General features: G+C 42.2%; 2 protein-coding genes across 5 annotated transcripts in view; one reads left to right on the plus strand and one right to left on the minus strand.

Moving 5' to 3' along the window:
- The window catches only part of OPN3 (opsin 3), a 39,331-nt gene extending 36,528 nt beyond the window's left edge, over positions 1–2,803 (minus strand). For both annotated transcript variants that reach the window (XM_004578507.3, XM_036495230.2), the window contains exon 1: positions 2,446–2,803. In XM_004578507.3, coding sequence (XP_004578564.2) covers positions 2,446–2,803 — 358 coding nt within the window. The remainder of the gene's footprint in view (positions 1–2,445) is intronic.
- A 6,279-nt stretch (positions 2,804–9,082) lies between these two features.
- WDR64 (WD repeat domain 64) overlaps positions 9,083–20,225 on the plus strand; it is a 95,695-nt gene continuing 84,552 nt past the window's right edge. For all 3 annotated transcript variants that reach the window (XM_012930468.2, XM_058669766.1, XM_058669768.1), the window contains exons 1-2: positions 9,083–9,344; positions 13,109–13,239. In XM_012930468.2, coding sequence (XP_012785922.2) covers positions 9,200–9,344; positions 13,109–13,239 — 276 coding nt within the window. In that variant the 5' untranslated portion in view covers positions 9,083–9,199. The remainder of the gene's footprint in view (positions 9,345–13,108; positions 13,240–20,225) is intronic.

Genomic DNA, 20,225 nt, shown 5'->3' on the forward strand with positions numbered 1-20,225 from the left:
CCAACAGGATAATGTTTGCATTTTGCCAGACTTTCTCAGCAAGCCCTAAGTCTCTATATCCCAAGAAAAAGGTCTGAAGTATCTCTTGCCAAGATGAGCATGTAGTATGCTACTTCTGCTTTTCAAGGGGTAGTGTACAAAAGGCTCCCTTTTTTAACTTCCAGCACAATGCTCATTAGATGGGACATGCAGGAAATTCAGTGTGATGCCACGGTTATCCACAGGAGGCACAAAGAAGAAACTGAAGGGCAAGCTAAAACACTACACACACACACACCAACTGCTAATCTCTGCATCATTCATCCACGCACAGTAACAAGTGAGGGGTCCGGAGCTCTGATTTTCACTATCACTAAGTCTACTGAAATGTACATCAGAACAAGCTGCATCTGCTAACGCTAAGATGACTAACTGAATACTGGTAAAAGCAATCATCCATCAAGAATGTAAATTGAATAGGTCACTGACCTCACTGGTCAGTTTAAATGAACGATAGTCCTAATAATGCTACCCGGTCAGAGCCGCTGCCTAAATGAGTATTTTCAGCTTTCCTGAGAAGCCAGATCGGAGCACAAAGTACAGCGGCAGCCTGGGCCTTCGTCCAGCAGGGTGCAAAGAGGCAGACAACCTATGATGGTACTGGAAGAACAGTAACCATGGTTCTTGATTTCGAAGGGTGGGCGAAGACACCAGAGGCCAAAATCACTGATGCTTTCTAACCTGTCTTACCAAAACACAAAGCAAGTGGGATGACCTTAAAGAACACTAAACTCAGCCAAGAGAAAACCAAAGCTGAAGAGCTTAACTCTCACGTCCTAAAGTGAACCATCTTCCCACTAAATAGGGCAGCCTCGCTAAAGCCTACTGCACCTCGCTCCTCCCTGGCGTTTATGCCTTCTCCAGTACACCACAGCTAGCTGGCCATGTGACTGCTTGGTTAGTCCTGGCTCGGAGATAACAAGGGAAGTGACGCACCTTTCTTTCCTTCATCCTTAACTCTAATCTAGAAGCAAAACCCTAATAGATGACTTACTGAAAACCCAATGCTGCCTCGTTTTCAAACTCCCAGACACAGACACACAATCTCTCAGCACAGATAAGGCACTTCAAGGAAATAAGAATTCTCACGTTCATTAGAACACCACCTTTTATCCTCTAGAGAGGACATTACTGATACTTTACACATGGCCTTGAATTGTCTTCTTTAAAGCTTGTCCCTCTCTTTAAAAAAAAAACTGCCTGGGGGTATTTTTAATTAAAATAAAAGTGTTATCACAAAGCCATCTACATTACCATCTACATATCAAATCCTTGTAAAGTTCTCAAATTAATGCTTATTGGAAAGGATGGGGTCATCAGGGTAATCAAATCAATGTAACCATGTTTTCTATGAGATTCCTTGCTTCCTTCAAAATATCAAAAATTAAATAACTATAAATATTTGAGTTATACAAGATAGGAGGCAGGTGATTACGAAAATATTTTTGCTACCAAACCTGCCAAGATAAAACTCATGAATTACCCATGGATTTCATGATTAAAATCTAGAATTTCATGACCTTAAAAATATTCCTTCTAATGTTGGTACAAATAAAATGCCTGCAGCACACACATAAAAATAATTTCTCTCCAGAGCTTATAAAACCACAACTTCAATGTTAAACGGGGCTGGTCGTCCTTCAAAACATCAAGTCTCCCGTAATGATGAGAAGCATTGTAGAAATACATCTTCAATGAATAACCAAGTCCTACTTTGATGAAATCTGTCGGCTGCACAGCGAAGTATGTGTTCCCCGGGGCTGGGATTCTGAGACACCTGCAATCTCACCACTAAGGAATGACAGACAGTTAAGTGCAGCTTAGCTGGTGCAAATGTATTTGCATTCTGAATGAACTACCCCACTCCCTAAGAAGCTTTCAAAGGCTTACAACGGCTAATGAGAAAACCCATTTACATGTGGCTACTATTGCAGCTTTCTACCCTTCCATAAGGTGGGAGTCAGGCATCATTATTAATTCAAGCACTTCTCGTTCCCTTTCCAACTTTCACGAATTAATCACTTTTTCCTTGATCTCTCCACTCCACAGGCCCTCGTGCTCTCTCTCACAGGGTGTAGGCTGACGTGTCATGCCCTGTTGAATTTCACTAGGGGATGAAAACAGAATTGGGGTGCTGGCCAGCAGGCAAGGAAGGGGGCTGTTAACCAAGGCGCTGGAGGGGAAAGCGGGGTGGCGTGGCGGGGAGCCGAGGCCGCAGGGGGCGAGTGGAGCCCTGCGCGGGGCGGGACGAGGGGAGGCGGTTGAGGAGCGGGGCGGCAAGCTGCGCGGCGGGGGCATCAGGGCAGGGAGGGTTTGGGGGGCCAAGCTGAGGCCAAGCGGAGCCTGGGTGGAAACGGGAAGCCGGCGGCGGAGGGCAGGATGCCGTCTCCTCCCAGCCCAACTCACCGAACAGGCTGCTGCTAAACCCGTCCCACACGCAGCCCACGGTGTCCCATACCCAGCCGTTCCTCAGGCAGGACACGAGGGTAAAGGTGACCCCGAAAAGGGACACCAGCAGGTCGCTGAGGCTGAGGTTGACCAGGAAGAGGTGCGTGGGAGTGCGGAGCCGCTGAAACTTGTAGTAGAGCACGAGCACCAGCAGGTTGTTGCCGACGCCCAGCAGCCCGAGGGAGCCGAACAGCAGCGCCAAGCGCTCGTAGGTGTTGGCGCTGAAGAGCGGCGCGGGGCTCACCGTGCCGGCTGGCTCCGACTCCTCGGCGTCCTCCCAGTGGCCCTGGCCGCTGCTCCGGTTCCCCGAGTACATGGCCCGGCGCCGGCACGCTGCGCCCTGGGTGGGGCTCCCGGCCCGGGCGCTAGCCGGACCCACTGCACCGGGAGCCGCGTCCTCCCGCGCGCCGGCGCCGCCCTCCCCACGCCCCTTCCGCCCCGCGCGCCCGCAGCCACGCCCCGGCGCGCGCTCGCGGAGCCAGCCGGCTCACCGCGCCTGATGCTCGGCCCGCCCCCTCCACCCGGCCCGGACGCGCGCTCGCGGAGCCTGCCCGCTCACCGCGCCTGGTGCTCGGCCCGCCCCCTCCACCCGGCCCGGACGCGCGCTCGCGGAGCCTGCCGGCTCACCGCGCCTGGTGCTCGGCCCGCCCCCTCCACCCGGCCCGGACGCGCGCTCGCGGAGCCTGCCGGCTCACCGCGCCTGGTGCTCGGCCCGCCCCCTCCACCCGGCCCGGACGCGCGCTCGGGGAGCCCCCTCCACCGGGGTCCCCACGGCGTGGCGGCGCTCGTGGACCTACCCAGGGGCGAACTCGGAAGACAGGAACGCCACCAGGCAAAGTCGACCTCAGTACCCGTCTACCGCACCTGGCTGGAAAACGTCGTGTCCATTCACCCATCCATTCCAAGTATCCGTTTTAGCTCCTCTGTCTACCTGGAGCTTGGGACATGATGTCTTGTCCTGGCATGCTAAGTTTCAGGATAAGGAGGAGGCTGGCATTATTACAGTGTGGGGCCGGCTGAGCCCCAAACTGAGCACCATGATCTGCTGCTGCCTGCCTTCTGTCCTAAGTGGTGGCAGATCTGTCCTTTCCTCAAGGCCCATGGAAGCCCTTCACGGAGAATGACTGCGGGGGCTGTGCCTCAACGCTTCAACCTCAGTCCAGCGGCCTAGAGCAGTAGGTCGTACATTTAGAACAATACACATTTTCCGCTGGGCCTTTGCCCCAGGAGGGATGAAAAATACGGTGTACGTCAGATATAGACTGAACGGGATCACAGCCTGGGATTGCTTCTTTTGACTTAGTGCCAGATCCGAACCAAGGCCTAGCAGGTAGCAGTCCTGAGCCACATTGCAGGCTGTTATGGGTACCAATGACTGGAGCACTCTGTGAGAGCTAAAACAGCTGCTCTCCATGAGGGTGTTTGTGTCTCCCACCTCTGTTCAAAAGATCAATCAAGCATGACTGGGGTTTTAATGGATCCCCTTTCTGCATTCCCACGGGATGCACTCTAATGGACTGGCCAGTCGATTTTTCACCATCTGCATTGAGCAACCACTGAAGGCCATGTGTCTGCCCACAGAAACCCTGAAGACCTCTAATCTGGACTTGCCAGCCATGGGCCTGTTGATGTCTTTGAGATGGGTGCAGCCAATTTGCAAGCTTTGTGTGTTTCATGTCACTGTGTTTTCAGCATGGTGCCCAGTCTGTAGTAAATTCCCCATAAATATTATCTGAAGCAATGAATAAAGGACACACTATTTTTTACTAACATTCTTTCCCTCTCTGGCGCTGAGTCCCTGCCCCCATAAGTTTATATATTGGGAGTGTTGGGGGGGAGTTGGGGAGGGAGGAGTGTGGTAGCAAGATGGACAAAAATTACGTTAACGCATACAAAGGAGAGATGCTGGTAAGTTCTACAAAGAAACAAAAGGCAGAAAGGACTGATATAGCAGGCACATGGTAGATGGCCTGAGAAGACTGTACTTAGCCCATTGGAATAACAAGGACGTTGGGGTGGCTGGGGCAGAATGACAGTTAGGAAATGAGGGCAGATGTGCCTGAGTGCAGGTTAGCCAGATCATGAAGGCCTTGTCCCATTTTATAGAGAGAGGATGTAGAATGGTGATCCCCAGGGGCTGGAAGAAGGGGCAATGAGGAGGTAGCATTCAAAGGATACAAAATTTCTGTTGCAATAGTAATTTGAAAAGAGTTCTGGAAATGGATAGTAGTGATAGTTGTACAACACTGTGTATGTCTTAATGCCACCAAATTGTACACTGAAAAGTGATTCAATGATAAGTATTGTTATGTGTGTGTTGCTACAATTTTAAAAAGTAAGTAAAACAAGAAGGAAAAGGAAGGAGTAGGGGAGAAAGCATGTGCAAATTGTGCTGTGCCTCACCCTCTCAGAACAAGAGAAGGAAACTAATGTAGTCACCTGTTGAGCATGCTAGACTTAGTACTGTGCAAGCCAGAAGTAACTGTGCTCTCTCCTTTCTCTACTGATTTCAGTTGTCTTTTTTCTACTTGCCTTTTCCTGGCCTTTGATCAAATTCTGACAAGTCCCAGAGCTTTCCTGACCACTGTCCATTAAGTTCAGAATGTTTTCATATGAAATGTTAAAAATCCGCATAAAAGGGCCCGGCGGCGTGGCCTAGCGGCTAAAGTCCTCACCTTGAACGCCCCGGGATCCCATATGGACGCCGGTTCTAATCCTGGCAGCTCCACTTCCCATCCAGCTCCCTGCTTGTGGCCTGGGGAAGCAGTTGAGGACGGCCTAAAGCTTTGGGACCCTGCACCCGTGTGGGACACCTGGAAGAGGTTCCAGGTTCCCAGCATCGGATCAGCACGTACCGGCTGTTGCGGCTCACTTGGGGAGTCAAACATGGGATGGAAGATCTTCCTCTCTGTCTCTCCTCCTCTCTGTATATCCAGCTTTCCAATAATAATAAATCTAAAAAAAAAAATCCGCATAAAAGTCATTTGTCCACAGTACAAAATAGGCTCTGCTTCAGGCCTAGAGATTTTCTGTAAGGGTACAAGTTAGCATCTGTCCTTTTGGGATGCTGCTATGGCACCTCCAGGTTTGTGAGGAAAAATCTTCCCTGGTTGGTAAAGTTGTCATCTGATACTTACATTTTCCTCTTGTATTGGATTTTTAAATGCTGTTTTTGTCTTCCTTATGATAAGTTGTGGATTCTTTAGAAAACCTATGTCCCCAGAACCTGTCCTGCACACCTCCTTTGATAGGGACAATGACTTCATCAATTGACTACTTTGTTCTCCCTCCCAACCCCTAAGTAGAGTTGCTCCCATCCAAGTACTAACCAGGCCCGACCCTGCTTAGCTTCTGAGATCAGACAAGATTGGGCACGCTCAGGGTGGTATGGCCGTAGACCTAAGTAGGATTGCTGAATGACAGAGGCAACCTTCAAGTATCAACCAGGCCTCACCTTATCTAGCATTCCAAGATCAGAAAGGATCAGGCACATGCAGGCTGGCATGGCCGTAGATAGAGGCAGCCTTCTCGATAAGGCCCTTCCCAAAAGGACCAGACTAGCTGCCTCTACCAGTCTAATAGGTGACCCTCTAGAAAGTCCTTGTTCCACCAAACTCTGCAAGTAATTTTCTATGGCGAGCTGGCCAGCCCCAATTTTCTCCCCTCTCAATGCCCTTGGATGGGAAAGATAGAGAGAAGTCATGGTTCCCCAAGCACTCTGAAAACTCTATCTGAGGAAGTACTGGTCAAAAGTCTTTTCAAGGGCCTGATGAACTCTGGCCTTCTCTCTAGCGCTCTGGAGGAGAGCACAGGCCAAGCCAGGCAGAGCTGGCTTCCAGTCCCTCTTGAGAGTGCTACCCAGCACAGCCTCTTACAGGAGGGAAACGCTTCAGGTCTTCTGTTTTGTAGGGGCTCTTTGAATGCAGAAAGAGGGAACACTGTAATGTCAAGCATTTTCAAAAATCCATAGAAAAGGTGTAATGTAAAAAAAACTATTTATAAATTTTTTTCGCCAAAAAGCCCAAATTTATCATCTAATACCATTTTCCAAAAAGCTTTTTGAAGTGTCCTCATATTTTTTTACATTGCAGCAGAATATCTTCATCGTCTGCTGCATTGTGGTACAGCTGATTAAGCCACTGCTTGTGACACTGGTATCTCATAAGAGTGCCAGGTTCAAGTCTGGGCTGCTCTACTTCTGATCCAGCTCCTTCTACGATGCCTAGGAGAGCAACAAGTTGGCCAAACACTTGGCCCTCTATCATCCATATGGGAGAATGGATGGAGTTCCCGGCCCAGCCTCAGCCATTGTGGCCATTTTGGTAGTGAAGCAATGGATGGAAGTTTTCTCTTTCAAACAAATATCTTTTTAAAAATTGTGGCTATATCATTTACAATTGAGAAAATGTAAGTACAAATGTATCCTGTAGTTTCCTAAATGGCATAATGGCATAGTGGGCAAATCCTCTCCCTATGGTGCTGGCATCCCGTATGGGTGCCAGTTCCTGTCCCGGTTGCTCCACTTCTGACCCAGCTCCGTGCTAACCACCTGGGAAAGCAGCCCAGGATGGCTCTTACAAAAGCATGAGGGAGTTTCTTGTTTTGTTTTTGTTTTCTGCCCCTCCCCCAATGTGAGGACACATTGGTACTATCTATAAGGAATGGACTGTCACAGGATGATATAGCTTCTTCGACCTTGGACATTTCAGCTTCCAGAATTAGAGACGTTATTTTGTTCACTGCTTTATCCTTGGTGCCAGACAAGGTCCCTGACATGAAGCTGGCATTCAATACATAGTTACAGAATGGGCAGGTGAACAAGAGAATGCATGCACTGAAACTGTGAGAAAAGCAGTTCTTCAGAAGTCCACATCATTTCTGGTTTTCTACCCCAGTGTGTACCTATTGATATGAAGAAATCACTTCTCCTGGACTTTCCCCCACCTTAGATGCCCCCAACACATACACTTTTATGCTCTTTCTTCAGAATGCTTGCAACTTTTGGATGTCTTATTTGATTCTGTGTTTATATTCATGATATAAGATCAGATATCACTGAACAGCACTTTATAAGCTTTCAAGGGAGAAAGGAAAAAATAGGGTTAGAAGATTTTCTGCCTATTAAATATTATATGGAGGGTTGCTCTCCTAACTCCATAGTTGCCAGACATAGATGCAAACAACCCTGGGAGTGGAGGTGCCCATGATGCCATCTATTGCATATCTTCATGCCAGGATCTATTGTATATCTTCATGCCAGGCCTCACAGGTTTTTTTAAAAGACAGGCTACCGGGCCCGGCGGCGTGGCCTAGCGGCTAAAGTCCTCGCCTTGAAAGCCCCGGGATCCCATATGGGCGCCGGTTCTAATCCCAGCAGCTCCACTTCCCATCCAGCTCCCTGCTTCTGGCCTGGGAAAGCAGTCGAGGACGGCCCAAAGCTTTGGGACACTGCACCCGCGTGGGAGACCCAGAAGAGGTTCCTGGTTCCCAGCTTTGGATCGGCGCGCACCGGCCCGTTGCGGCTCACTTGGGGAGTGAAACATCGGACGGAAGATCTTCCTCTCTGTCTCTCCTCCTTTCTGTATATCCGGCTTTCCAATAACAATAAAAAAAAAAGACAGGCTACCATGCAGTAGAAACTTAGTCTGGCCTGGAATTATGGCATAATGGATGAAGCTGCCACCTGGGAGGCTGGCATCCTATACAAGCTTCTGGCTTGGATCCTCACTGTTACACTTCCAAACCAACTCACTGATAATGTGCCTGGAAATGAAGTAGAAGATGGCTCTAGTGCTTGGGCCCTTCCCACCCTGTGGGAGACCCAGACGGAATTCCTGGCTTTGGCTCAGCCCAGTCCCCTTCATTGTGGGCATTTGGGAGATGTATTAGCACAAGGAATCTCTGTCCCTCTTGTGCTCCGCCTCTCTCTGTAACTCTATCCTTCACACAGATAAATAAATCTTTGATATTTAATAAAAGAAACTATCTAACTTACTTAAACCATAGGAAGTCAATTTACTATTAATAAAACCCATATCAGAAGTTGAGGACTGGAAAACTTGAATGAACAGCAACTCGACTAAATAGGACTGGAGATTACAATTACAGAGATGCAGAAAGACTTCTCATTCTCCTAACACCTTATCTTGAAAAACATTCCCTACAGCCAGGACACTGCATATTCTCTATGACCTTTAAAAATTCTTCATTTATGGTTGACATGATAAGTGCTGAAATACATATTCATCTTCAGAAGTTAGTTTCCACATCTAGTTCAGCAACAAAAATGAAAATGAACTCTACTTTGCAGACTCTTGAGGGAGCGAAAGATTTGAGGTAGAAAAAAAAAGATACAGGAAGGAAAAAGTAGTATTTGTTTTCTCATCTTGTCTTTAGTCACCTCTCTCCCCTCTCAAAAAATGCACACAGAAACAAATCTGAAGGGAAATCTGTCTCTTTCTTGTGAATAAAAGTCAGCCGTCACAGAGACATTATGATGCAATGAGGACCATAATAATCTTGTGAGCTAGGATTCTCACTGACATGTCCGCTTTTATGACATGCGTTAGAACTGAGTCAGCTTTTCTTCCTTTTAACATTCCAGTGGCCCAAACTAAAACAGCAGGGGGCAATGTCATGACTGCAAGGTTTTCCATGTTGGAAAATCTGCAGTATTTTATCTGCAAAGAAATAAAAGATCCCCTTTATCCCAATGGATATAAGGGAGGAAAAGCATTATGGCACTGTACCTCAGAGTAGCAATTTCAAAGCAGCCTTGAATGAGTTTGAAAAATTGGTTGAGCAGACAGCAATCCAGAAAAAAGAAGAAAGAATGGGTTTGTTTATCCAAAAAGAAGGTAAGATTAGAGATTACAGAACAATTCAGCTGGGCTTGGATTAGCATGAGGTAGCATTTTTATATCATCAAAGAAAAGCGACAGAGCTGAGCAGCAAAGAAATAAAATAGTGGCTCTAAAGAGTTTCTCAGTCTTTGTCCCTAAATAGCTAAACAGACTGAGGAAGCTTTCTTAACATCTCCATTGTACAATAAATGGCATCTCAGAGTTCTGTAAATTCTACCATGTGGTACTTGGCTAATTACTGACTCTGAATGAAGCAGAGTTGGTACTGGCAAACAATGTGTGCCATATGCCATGTATTTGCCTGAGGGCATCATGAGACCACACAATCTTTCCTGCTTCACCATTAGTCCACTCTTGGAGCCACTCCTCATGTCTCTACGAATGAATGATTGGAGTGAGCCAAGGTATGGGACATGGTGTGGGCAGTGGTCTATCAAGAGAAACCATCATAGACCTTAAAGAATAGCCCCATGGCCAGAATGCAAGGAGAGTGATGCAGTGGACAGCTTTTGAGAACAGGTGAACAGTAGAGTAAAAGACTAACAGAAGTCTTGTTGTTGTAATAAAAGAAGCAGGGTTCACAAAACTGGTATAGGATGCCATGGCCAGTTAGTGTGCCAGGCTGTACAGTTATGTATAAGTGAAGCTTGTGACTTCAGGTGTTCAAACATACTCTGGAATTATTTGAATAGTATTTGATAATTTTAGAAGTCACTTTTACAAATAGAAGTCATGTTAAATGACAGTTTGAATAGGCAAACATTTGTATTGCTATTCTGCCCATTTTATATATCAAAAAATCGGGAGGTTTATGTCACTCAACTCTGAAGTGTTAGAGCTAAGTATTAAACATTTAGAAATGTGCTCCTTAGATGAGTTTGAGCTTGACTAGGCTACTCAACAAAACTTTCACTGCACCCAAGTCAGTTTTACCTCGCTCATCACTGACTTTCCAAGCTTTTACCATATTTTCTGCATCCATGCACTGTAGGCTTTTTTTTTCAGCTAATCTTCATACATCACAAGAAAAAGCAAGACAAAGACACAAACATTCTCTCAAACTCCCTTTCCTTCACCGCAAAATTCCCTTCATCAGCAGCACCTGTCTTTCCTTCCTTTCTTCCCTCCAACGCTATCACTTTGCTGCAATCTCCTTTTCTGCTGGCTTTGTTTCCTTAGTCTAAAAATACCCTCAAGTGTCCTGATCTTGACTTTCTCTTACTTTCAACCTGTGCCTTGTCTCTCCTTGGTTTCTGTACCACATTTCTCCGTGTAACATCATTATTTAACTTTCAATGTACTCGAGACTGGCATCCCTTGTCTTTCTTTTTTTCTGAAAAAATTTTTACCAATGTATTTGGTAACTTGCTATGGTTGCCAAATTCAATAAACGGTTTTCACCTTTCCAACTGGCTTGGTCACTTAACTGCATTAGCACTGCTAGCTGCCTCTGCTGCAGAAAGCTCCTGATCCTGCATCTGCCCTCTTCCTTTTCCCCATCCGCATACTTTCTTTCTGTGTCACCTTTTCTCCTTGAGCTTTGCTTCTGCGCCCTTTCTACGTCTCAGAGAATAAACACCGTCTACTTATCTCCCACACAAGTTATGTTATGTTGTCCACCCCTGGTTATATTGCAAGCTTTTCACAAAGCTTCTTGCTGACAGATTTTCCTTCCTCTACATCAATGCAGAGACTTTTTCCCTTACAAAACAAACAAAAAAACTTCATGCTCTATATCCCTGGCTTACCAGCTCACCTCTAAAACCTATATATGCCAACTTGGTATCCAGGATCATATAAAAACATGCCTTAACCTGAACTTTCTCCCCTCATATGTACTTTTTAGTATTATCAGACTGACTTTACATGCTTCATTCCCCTAATGCACAGTTCATTTCTTTCTTCGTGTGTGTACTCCTGCAAACTCCTGCTCTCTTGCTCATGCCATAAGACTCTGTGAAACCTTCCAAACTCCCGTTAGGCAAAACCATACTCAGCGCTGCCCATGTGCCTGCCGCATTTAACCTGCTAAAACTGACACATAATTGGATGTAGCTGTTCCATGTCCTTTGTCCCTAACCATTCACTTGTGAGTTCTTTAAACACTTTCCCACTGTAGGGCTAGTGCAGCCCGGGGCTAGAAAGTACTTGTTAAGATGTGATAAAATCTCTTGGCTTTGGCCTGCCCCAGCCCAGTCATCGTGGCTTTGTTTCTTGCTGACTTTGTTTTTGCTGAGAAACGACAAAGTCAGAGTGAAATTTTCCTTTTGTTTCTAAGTTTCATGAAAATTAAGTATTGCTAAGCAAATGGTTTTCTATGATAGACTAATCTGCAAGACTGAGGGAGAAAGAGGAAATAGAAGCTTAACTTTTACCAAGCTGCTAATATCATCTGGCATCAATCAATATTCCTTGATAAATCTTGGGAAGTAAGGTTCACCTAATACCAGAAACACGGAACTAAGATCCAGAGAGAATATTTCTAATGGAACAAGATCTGCCTCAGGAAAGTCTCATGCTTTGATCTAGTGACATTTACAATGCAACACATATGTTAAACTTGTTAATATAAAGTTTAACAGTTCAGTATTTGGATGGCTCATAGGATTTTCAAACCTGATCTGTTCAAAATGAAACACACTATTTAAGGCTGTAAAATGAAATGAACGTTCAGCAGGTAGAATTTGAACACTGGTAAACACACCTAGAGTCACCAAGGACAAGATAAAGAATGTTGCTAGGTCCTAGAAAGTTGCCTCTTGGTTGATTTGCTTGTTTTTCAGCAATATTCATTTCTCATCTTATCCTCGGATAACCACAGTTTTAATTTCTACGTTTATGAATACTTTTCACCTGTCACAATCTGTAGGCAATTAGTCTGCACTCCTTAATTTTCTGATTTTTTTCCCGTAAGAATATAAACTCCCTGAAGGCAACTATCTTGCTCATCTAGTTTTCCTTTCCAAGTCCAAGGTTCAGCTCAGTTCAGACACACAGTGCATGAGCACCATTTTTGTTAACTAACTACATGATTTGGGCAATCCCTTGTTTTTAGTTTTAATATAAGTTGCCCCCCCCCCGGGAATGAATTACCAAATTCAGCAAAATAAAATGCAAGGATTGGGGTGTGTGGGTATGCATGCTTACATAGTGTAAAAGCATCAGTAAGAATCAATTGTGAATCGTTCTTCACACACTTTTATCTTCCATGTAATATGATTCTAGCATAGACTCGTACACTTTCCACATTTTTTTGAGTGTTACAGACAGAATATTTATTCCTAAAGAAAATTGATATGTAAAAGCAGAGCTCATAGCAGAGCATGGTCACACTTACAATAAGTGGAAACCAAAAATGAAGACTGTATGTTATAGAAAAGAAAGTTGGTTTTGAAGAATGCATTAGCAAATTTCTGTAATGCAGTGTTACTGTCCCATGTGGATATCTTAATGACTGCTGAGGTGTGACTTTCTCAAAAAAATGGTTTTTCCACATTTCATTCTATGTAGTATTTTTTATTTTTTGTATTTTCAAACAGAATTCATAAAATAGTTAAAAAGAAAAAGTTTGCTTGAATCCCAGTAAAAGATTTTCCTTTGATTTAGTACTATTTCTAGACCTGTTCTCAAAGAGAGGATTTTTAAAACTGCAGAAAAAATCTGGCTGTTATAAAATAAGGAAATAGAAAGTGAGGCTGACAACCGAAATACTGTCCTTAGAATTTGATAAGCATGTACTTGCATTTTTTCAAATACAGATGCAATTGATTATGACAAGTTTTATGCATCAGTCCAGGAACTCTTTGGTCCAGATTTGAAGAATCAAGATGTGAAGTGCTTCTACAGGAAACTCTGCAATAACCCTGATGCACCTAGAGACTGGTGTGAGGTAGTCACCTTTCATGTTTTTAATAAGAAATCTAAGTATTATGTTTGTTTTGTTCAGAATAAATGAGTAAATCATGTGCATCCTCCTCAGACATTAAATCCACAATGGGTATGTGGTACATTTTAAAGCCACATCTATAAGGGATGGTCACTGTCCACGTAAATGCATTGTTAATCAACAACTCTTACATAGTTTTAGTTCAAGCTGTGAATTGGAAGAACTGCATGTGTGCTTAACACTAACCAAGTTTTTGTTAATGGCCTTTATTACATTGTAAATGAGACATTTCTTTTCAAATGTGCAATGTATGAAAATTCTTAATGTAAAGAAGAGACAATGATTAACTATTGCTTTTCACGTGTTGTTGCACAATGCAGATTATTAAAAAATTATAGGCACTCAGAGTAATTGAAAGACTTAAAAAACTCTCCTGTTCTTCAAAATTCAATATGTATAATATGTAAAAAGAATGATTTAGATAATTTGACTATTATATTTAACAAGATGGAATTTTGAATCCAAGATACAGGGAAAGAAAACTCTCAAATTCACCTGAGGTAATCACAAAAATGGTCCTGCATGAGGCTTAGAAAGAAAATTTTTTTTGTTTCAGTAAATTGCAGAACATTATAATTAGAAATTGAAAATAGGGCCCGGCGCAATAGCGTAGTGGTTAAGGTCCTTGCCTTGAAAGCACTGTGATCCCGTGTGGGTGCCAGTTCTAATCCTGGCAGCTCCACTTCCCATCCAGCTCCCTGCTTGTGGCCTGGGAAAGCAATGGAGGACGGCCCAAGACCTTGGGACCCTGTACCCATGTAGGAGACCCAGAAAGAAGTTCCTGGTTCCTGGCTTACGATCGGCGCAGCACTGGCCGTTGCGGCTCACTTGGGGAGCGAATCATCGGATGGAGAATCTTCCTCTCTGTCTCTCCTCCTCTCTGTGTATCTGCCTTTCCAATAAAATAAATAAGTCTTAAAAAAGAAGAAATTGATAATAAAAAATACCCTAGGTCCATAAAACCAAAAGAATAAAATATTATTTGAGGAAAAATTATAAATAATTCTAAACAAATATGTAAAATATTTAACTTAATACTGACTGCTGAAATTTTATTTTGTATGTAGGTGAGTTAAGTATTACTAAAATTATTTCCTCTTTTTTCTTTTTACATTTTAATTTGTGGCTGTTAAAATTTCGAAGTTACATATGTGTCTAATATTGCATTTCTGTTGGACAGCACAGAACATGTCCAAATAGATCGAGGAGGAATTCCTTCTGATTGCTGAAGACAATTTTTGCTGCTAAACACATCTGCTAGAAGTCTGACTTTCAGATAGTAGTTTTGGAGGACTGCCTCAACCTACATAATAAATTGAACTAACCACGAGGCACTCCAAATAATTTTTTAAAGAAAAGGAATAGCTGAGTCATCTATGCCAATTCCTGATTTGTCTGATTTCCAAAGATATCAAAGAATTAGAAATGAGGCATTGTCTTCCAAGATCACAAGCATAAGAAAACAAAGGTTAAGGTTATGCATTTAAATTTCAGATTAGTGAAAATGATCAAGTATGTTTGGATGTCTGTTGGAGTACAGTGATGTCAAATTGTAACAATTTCATAAAAAGGCCAAATGTGCAGACTGTCAATCGTTTAAGTTTAAGCAAGACTAAAAATACAGGATAATATATGGTATACCTAAATATTTTTAAAATGTAAATTCAGCTTATACTAAGTTAATATGTTCTACTCTCTAATTTTAAAAATATAAGAAGGTCCTGGACATCTGGATTAGAATTTAAAATTTCCCTTTACAATCCTTGTAGTTTTAAACATAACTGAAACATAAAGACAAGGATAGAGGTGTTCTTGGCACTCCCTGATTTTTTGCCACCAGTAGCTCCGTCTCACATGATGAGCAGCCACGCATGTACCTTGAACACCCCAGCCCACATCTCAGCTTTCCATACTGTGCACTCCCACCAACACTTTCCCAGGACCATTTCTCAGATCCAGACATGCAATGCTGTGCACTCCACCCTCATGAGGATTGACCTGGGTGATGATGTCCATATACCTTGGAGGTAGGCAATGAGTCCTTAGGACAGGGAATTCTGAGATATCAGGAATATCAGGAATAGTTTAAAAGCACTGGCATAAATCCAGGTAGACAATTGTTCCTTAGAAAGAACTAGGCTGAGATGCTCTCAACTTGTGCAAATACAAAAACCATGAGTTACCTGTGCTACTTACATTTAAATTAAATAAAAATTCAGCTCTTCTGTTACATTTGTTACATCTCAAGTGCACAGCATCCACATGTAGCTGGCGGATATCACAGAGTGAGACACATTTAGGGTATTTCCATCATCACAGAAAGTTCCACTGGACAGTGCTCCTCAACAGTTATAACTCCCAAGAGGCAGACAGGTAGAGACTGTTTCACTTTTATAACCTACTGGATCAATCTGTATGTTACCAAAAACCCTTAGCTACCCAACGATCGACGACAGTCTGAAGAATCAAGTGAACAGTGAAGTAGCCAGTAATTTGAATCAACACATTCAGAAAACCTGATTTCCCCCTCTAAATCTTATCAGTATACACAGTAATTCATCTTTTCCCCAGGATCTTGGTTATATAACATAGTATTTGCTTGCACAGTTTCACATGTAATCAGTAGCTTGAATTCTCTATCACTAATTTTGAGCAGACATGATTTTGAGAAACATCTTCACTGTTTCCTATTTTCTTATATAAATATTTTTCACACAATAAATGGTACATGTTATTGAATTACAAATGCAATCATTTTTGGTGCACTAACATTGTGTGTAAAACACATGAAAAATTAAGCACACCAGAATATTTGAGAAGTATTCTCACATTAAATTATATACTTACTCTCAGAAAAGCAGAGTTCTGGATATGTTCCAGAACAGATCTTCAAATGAAACACAATACCTTATTGCAACTCCATTCACAAGGAGTTACGCAGTAACAGAGAAATTGGGCTTTGAATGTAATGAAACCTTATTCTACAGTCAAATTGATCAAACAGAGGAATAAGTTGAGCCTCGTTTTCTCCAACAGCTGGCTCCCCCCCTTTTTTTTTTCTCAGTTAAAATCTCACCATCTTATTTCATTGTAAAATGTCTTCTGCTTTTTTTAAGTAGCTCCCTTGCAGGTTCCCATTTAATCTTTACAATAGTTCCCACATTGTAGATGGGGGACAGTAGTCATAACAAATAATAAAGATGAATAAAAGGAAACAGAGAGAGGTTAACTGACTTATGTAAGGTCCCAGAAAAGTCTGTTTTGGTCTCGATGGTGAGATTTTTGTCCCTCTCTATTTGGTAATCTTACATGACTTTATCCTGTGACATCCACTGGGTTCCTATTGGTCATAAGCAAGTTTAATTCGGTCTTGTGACCAGCCACTGACCAAAATTTGTATATGAAAGTCTGCTGATGTGTGCAAAAACAGTGCCAAACTGTTGTTCTTTCATTGAACTTATCAGTTTCCAGTGCCTCTAAGGCATTTTTGTTTCAAGCCATGGGAGTTAACCTTTCTAAACTTCACATTAGTCCTCTGTCAAATGGAAATTCAATACTAAAAGACTAACTTCATTTCAGGATGGATCACCTTTTTTTTAATCAGCTGATATTAATCTTATCAGGTAAAAATAGGTTCATTTTTTAAAAATCAGGCACAAATGTGCAAATACACATTTCTTTGTCATAGAAACATCACACAAGACTGCATTTTCTTTTTCTAGATTTTAGATGCAAATGCAACTGAACTTAGAGAGTTTTTAGATTCACAGAATAAAGAAATCCCAGAAGTCAGTGAAAACAGCATCTAGACTTGCTTCTTTCATTTACAATGAGAAACATTAGGCATAAAGAAGTGTGATTGCCTTAAGTTTGAATAAATATGTTAAAGCTAATCAGTGAAACAGTCTGGTGTGCTACAATCTATTTTTTCCTACAATTTTGTGTTGGTGGTGTTTGGCAACTCATAAATGCTTTTTTCAGTAGCCCAGTACAAATTAATTCAAAGAAAAACAATGTAACACTATGTGAAATTCTTATAATTATATTCTCTCCCTGAAGTGAATATAAAGTGAATTATTATAAATCTAAAATTACATTTGCCAACTCCGAAATATGAAAAGTATGTTCCAGGGTAAAAAGTGAGTTGCATGCAAGTTTTTGTTTTCCTTTATCTGCTTTTCATTTTCTCCATATGTTCTCCATATGTTCCATGATGAGTATGTGTTCCTTATATAATCAGAAAAAAGGATGACTCACTTGAAGTATGGAGCAAGCCCCATAAATAGCATAGCTAAAATTAACACACTGAATTGTCATACTGTTGAACAGTCACAAAAGAATCAAACTGTGTCATAAGTGTAATTGTTAGACTGAAATTTAAAATGTGGAAAGAAAAATTTGTGATCCTTGAGACTGCAGCCCATTACAGCAGTACAAATTTTTCTACTCTTCAACTTCATTATTTGCTTGAAAACAATTATTTTCAAAATACAGGGGTGAATGTTGTGGCACAGCAAATGAAGCTGTCAAACATAATGCCCACATTCCAGGAAGGCGTGCCTGTTTCCGGTCTCAGCTACTTTGTCAGTTTGATCCAGCTTCCTGCTAATGGGCCTGTGAGACTGCATGTGATGGCTCAAGTGCCTGGGTTCCTCCCACCCACACAAGAGACCTGGGTGTAGATCCTGGCTCCTGTGTTTGACCTTACTCAGCCCTTGCAGTTGTAGGTATCGCAAGAATGGATCTGCAAGTGGAAGAATCTCTCTCTTTCCCCACTCCTCCTCTGTGTGTGATTCTGCATTCCAAATAAATAAGCAAATCTTCAAAATGTAAAATTTTCATTGTCTTTCTGGAAGAGCTTATCTGGTATACTATCTTAGACTTTTCCCCAAGAAATGTTAGTAATTCAATGTTTTGAATATGCTTTGAAGTTATTGTTGGCAAGCAATTCAATATTATGCTATTTCAAATGAAAGTAGCAAAAGAAAAAGTATCCTTTTCATATGCATACATGTCCTGTACTATACAGTATATGTTGAACTGTAAAATGTATGAATGATTACTTGCACGACTCGTGTGTTTGCTGTCTGAATAGGCAACAACAATGCTTAGTGACAATTTTAAACTGAGTTCTCTGTGGAAGAATAAGGAAGCACAGTTCCTCAAAGGTTAACATGCTTGTGCTCCTTTCCAGTTCTTGGCATAATCTAAGTACTTTCTAATCTTCCTAACTACAAAGTACTTGTATCTTTCTCTTCCATAGTTAATCCTTACAAAAAGGCATAAGGTGGCGTTAATAATGATTATCCCTAGTTTTCAGATGGAGAAAAATCAAGCAGAAAAATTAAGGAATTCGCCTGCAGTCATGTGGCTAGTAGACCACATAATCAGGATTTAGACTCATGTCCTAAAGCATCCAAAAATGCTCCCTAAGGGCATTCTTCCTAGATTTCTTCTCACATCTGTTTTTAGATACTTCACATATACATTAACATGATGTTCAAAAAAATTACATTAAAATTACAAACCTGGTTAAACCACTATAAACCACTCTTTGAATTAGATGTCATAGACACATGGCATACTATTTCAAATTAGATGAGAGTGCATGTAGTCTGGAGTTCTTCCATCCTTGAAAGCACTGGAATTCATTAGCATAAAGATGAAGAACCATCATTCCTATTGTCATTTTGCATTAATATCTGCAAATTATTATTTTACACTATTTCAGGTTAAACTGGCAGCTACTATTATCAACTTTTTTGAATTTTAAACTATTTATACTGAATACTATTTATAAAATGATGTGACAATGATTAATTTTTTGTTATTTTATAGACACAGTCACATACATAGAGTGTACCTATCTACTGGTTCATGCCTCAAATTCCTGCAACTACTAGGGCTGGGCCAGAAATGCAATGCAGGTCTCACATCTGAGTGGCAGGATCCCTGTTACTCGATACATCACAGCTGTCTCTGGGGTCTGCATTTATTGGAAATGATCAGGAGCTAGATCTATGAATAGAACCCAGGAACTCCAAAGTGGGAAGCTGTGGGCATCTTAACCTAAAGATTAGACTTGTAGTTTGATAGATGGAATTCTAAGTGGTGTTCCCTTTCTCCAAGATTATGACTCCTGGGTGTGCAATTAACACTAATCTAGGTAGTAGTGTGAAGGGATTTTATGGATAAAATTAAGATGCTAATCAGTTCATCTTCATTCAGGGAGGTCATGCAGAATTATTCAGGTGATTTTATGTAATCACTAGCCCTGGAAGGTAGAAAGAAGCCAAATGTAAGGAAAGCTTTAAGCTTCACTACTGTGGCTGAGGCAGCATGTGGACCCACGTACTTCAATTGAATAGAAGTTTCCAGGAAACTAGCTGATAACCAGTAGGGTCATCCAGCAAGGAACCATAATTCAGGCCAACCAACTGGAAGAAAGCCCCAGCAGATTCTTCCCCCAATGTCTCTGGTAAACAACATATCTCTTCAAATGCAATGATTTTAGCCAGTGAGTTCTAAACCAGAACTGTGAACTCACAGGTGTTTTAAGTCACTAACTTTGTGGTGATTTGTTTTGGCACCCATAGATAAAGAGAAAAAAGTCAAGTTCAAACATTGTGTGTGTGTTGTTAGAACCAACAGCTAAATTTATTTTTAACATATTGGTTACTCATTACTATGTCAATTCCATAATGATGTAAATTTTTGCTGATGGTATGTTGGAGCTTTTAATTGACTGGGATGATACTCTGCAGGCTCTGCCTTCAAACCAGAGAGGGTCTTCCTAAGAAGCCATTGAACTTGACTGGACAATAAGATGCTAGACTCTATGTTTGGTATATGCTTGCAATGAGGGAATCTCAACTGAACTTGAACTGTGGTTATGCAACAAGGTGGAGGAATCCACCACGGGGGGAGGG

The sequence above is a fragment of the Ochotona princeps genome, chromosome 10, assembly GCF_030435755.1.
Source record: "Ochotona princeps isolate mOchPri1 chromosome 10, mOchPri1.hap1, whole genome shotgun sequence".
Taxonomy (NCBI): Eukaryota; Metazoa; Chordata; class Mammalia; order Lagomorpha; family Ochotonidae; genus Ochotona; species Ochotona princeps.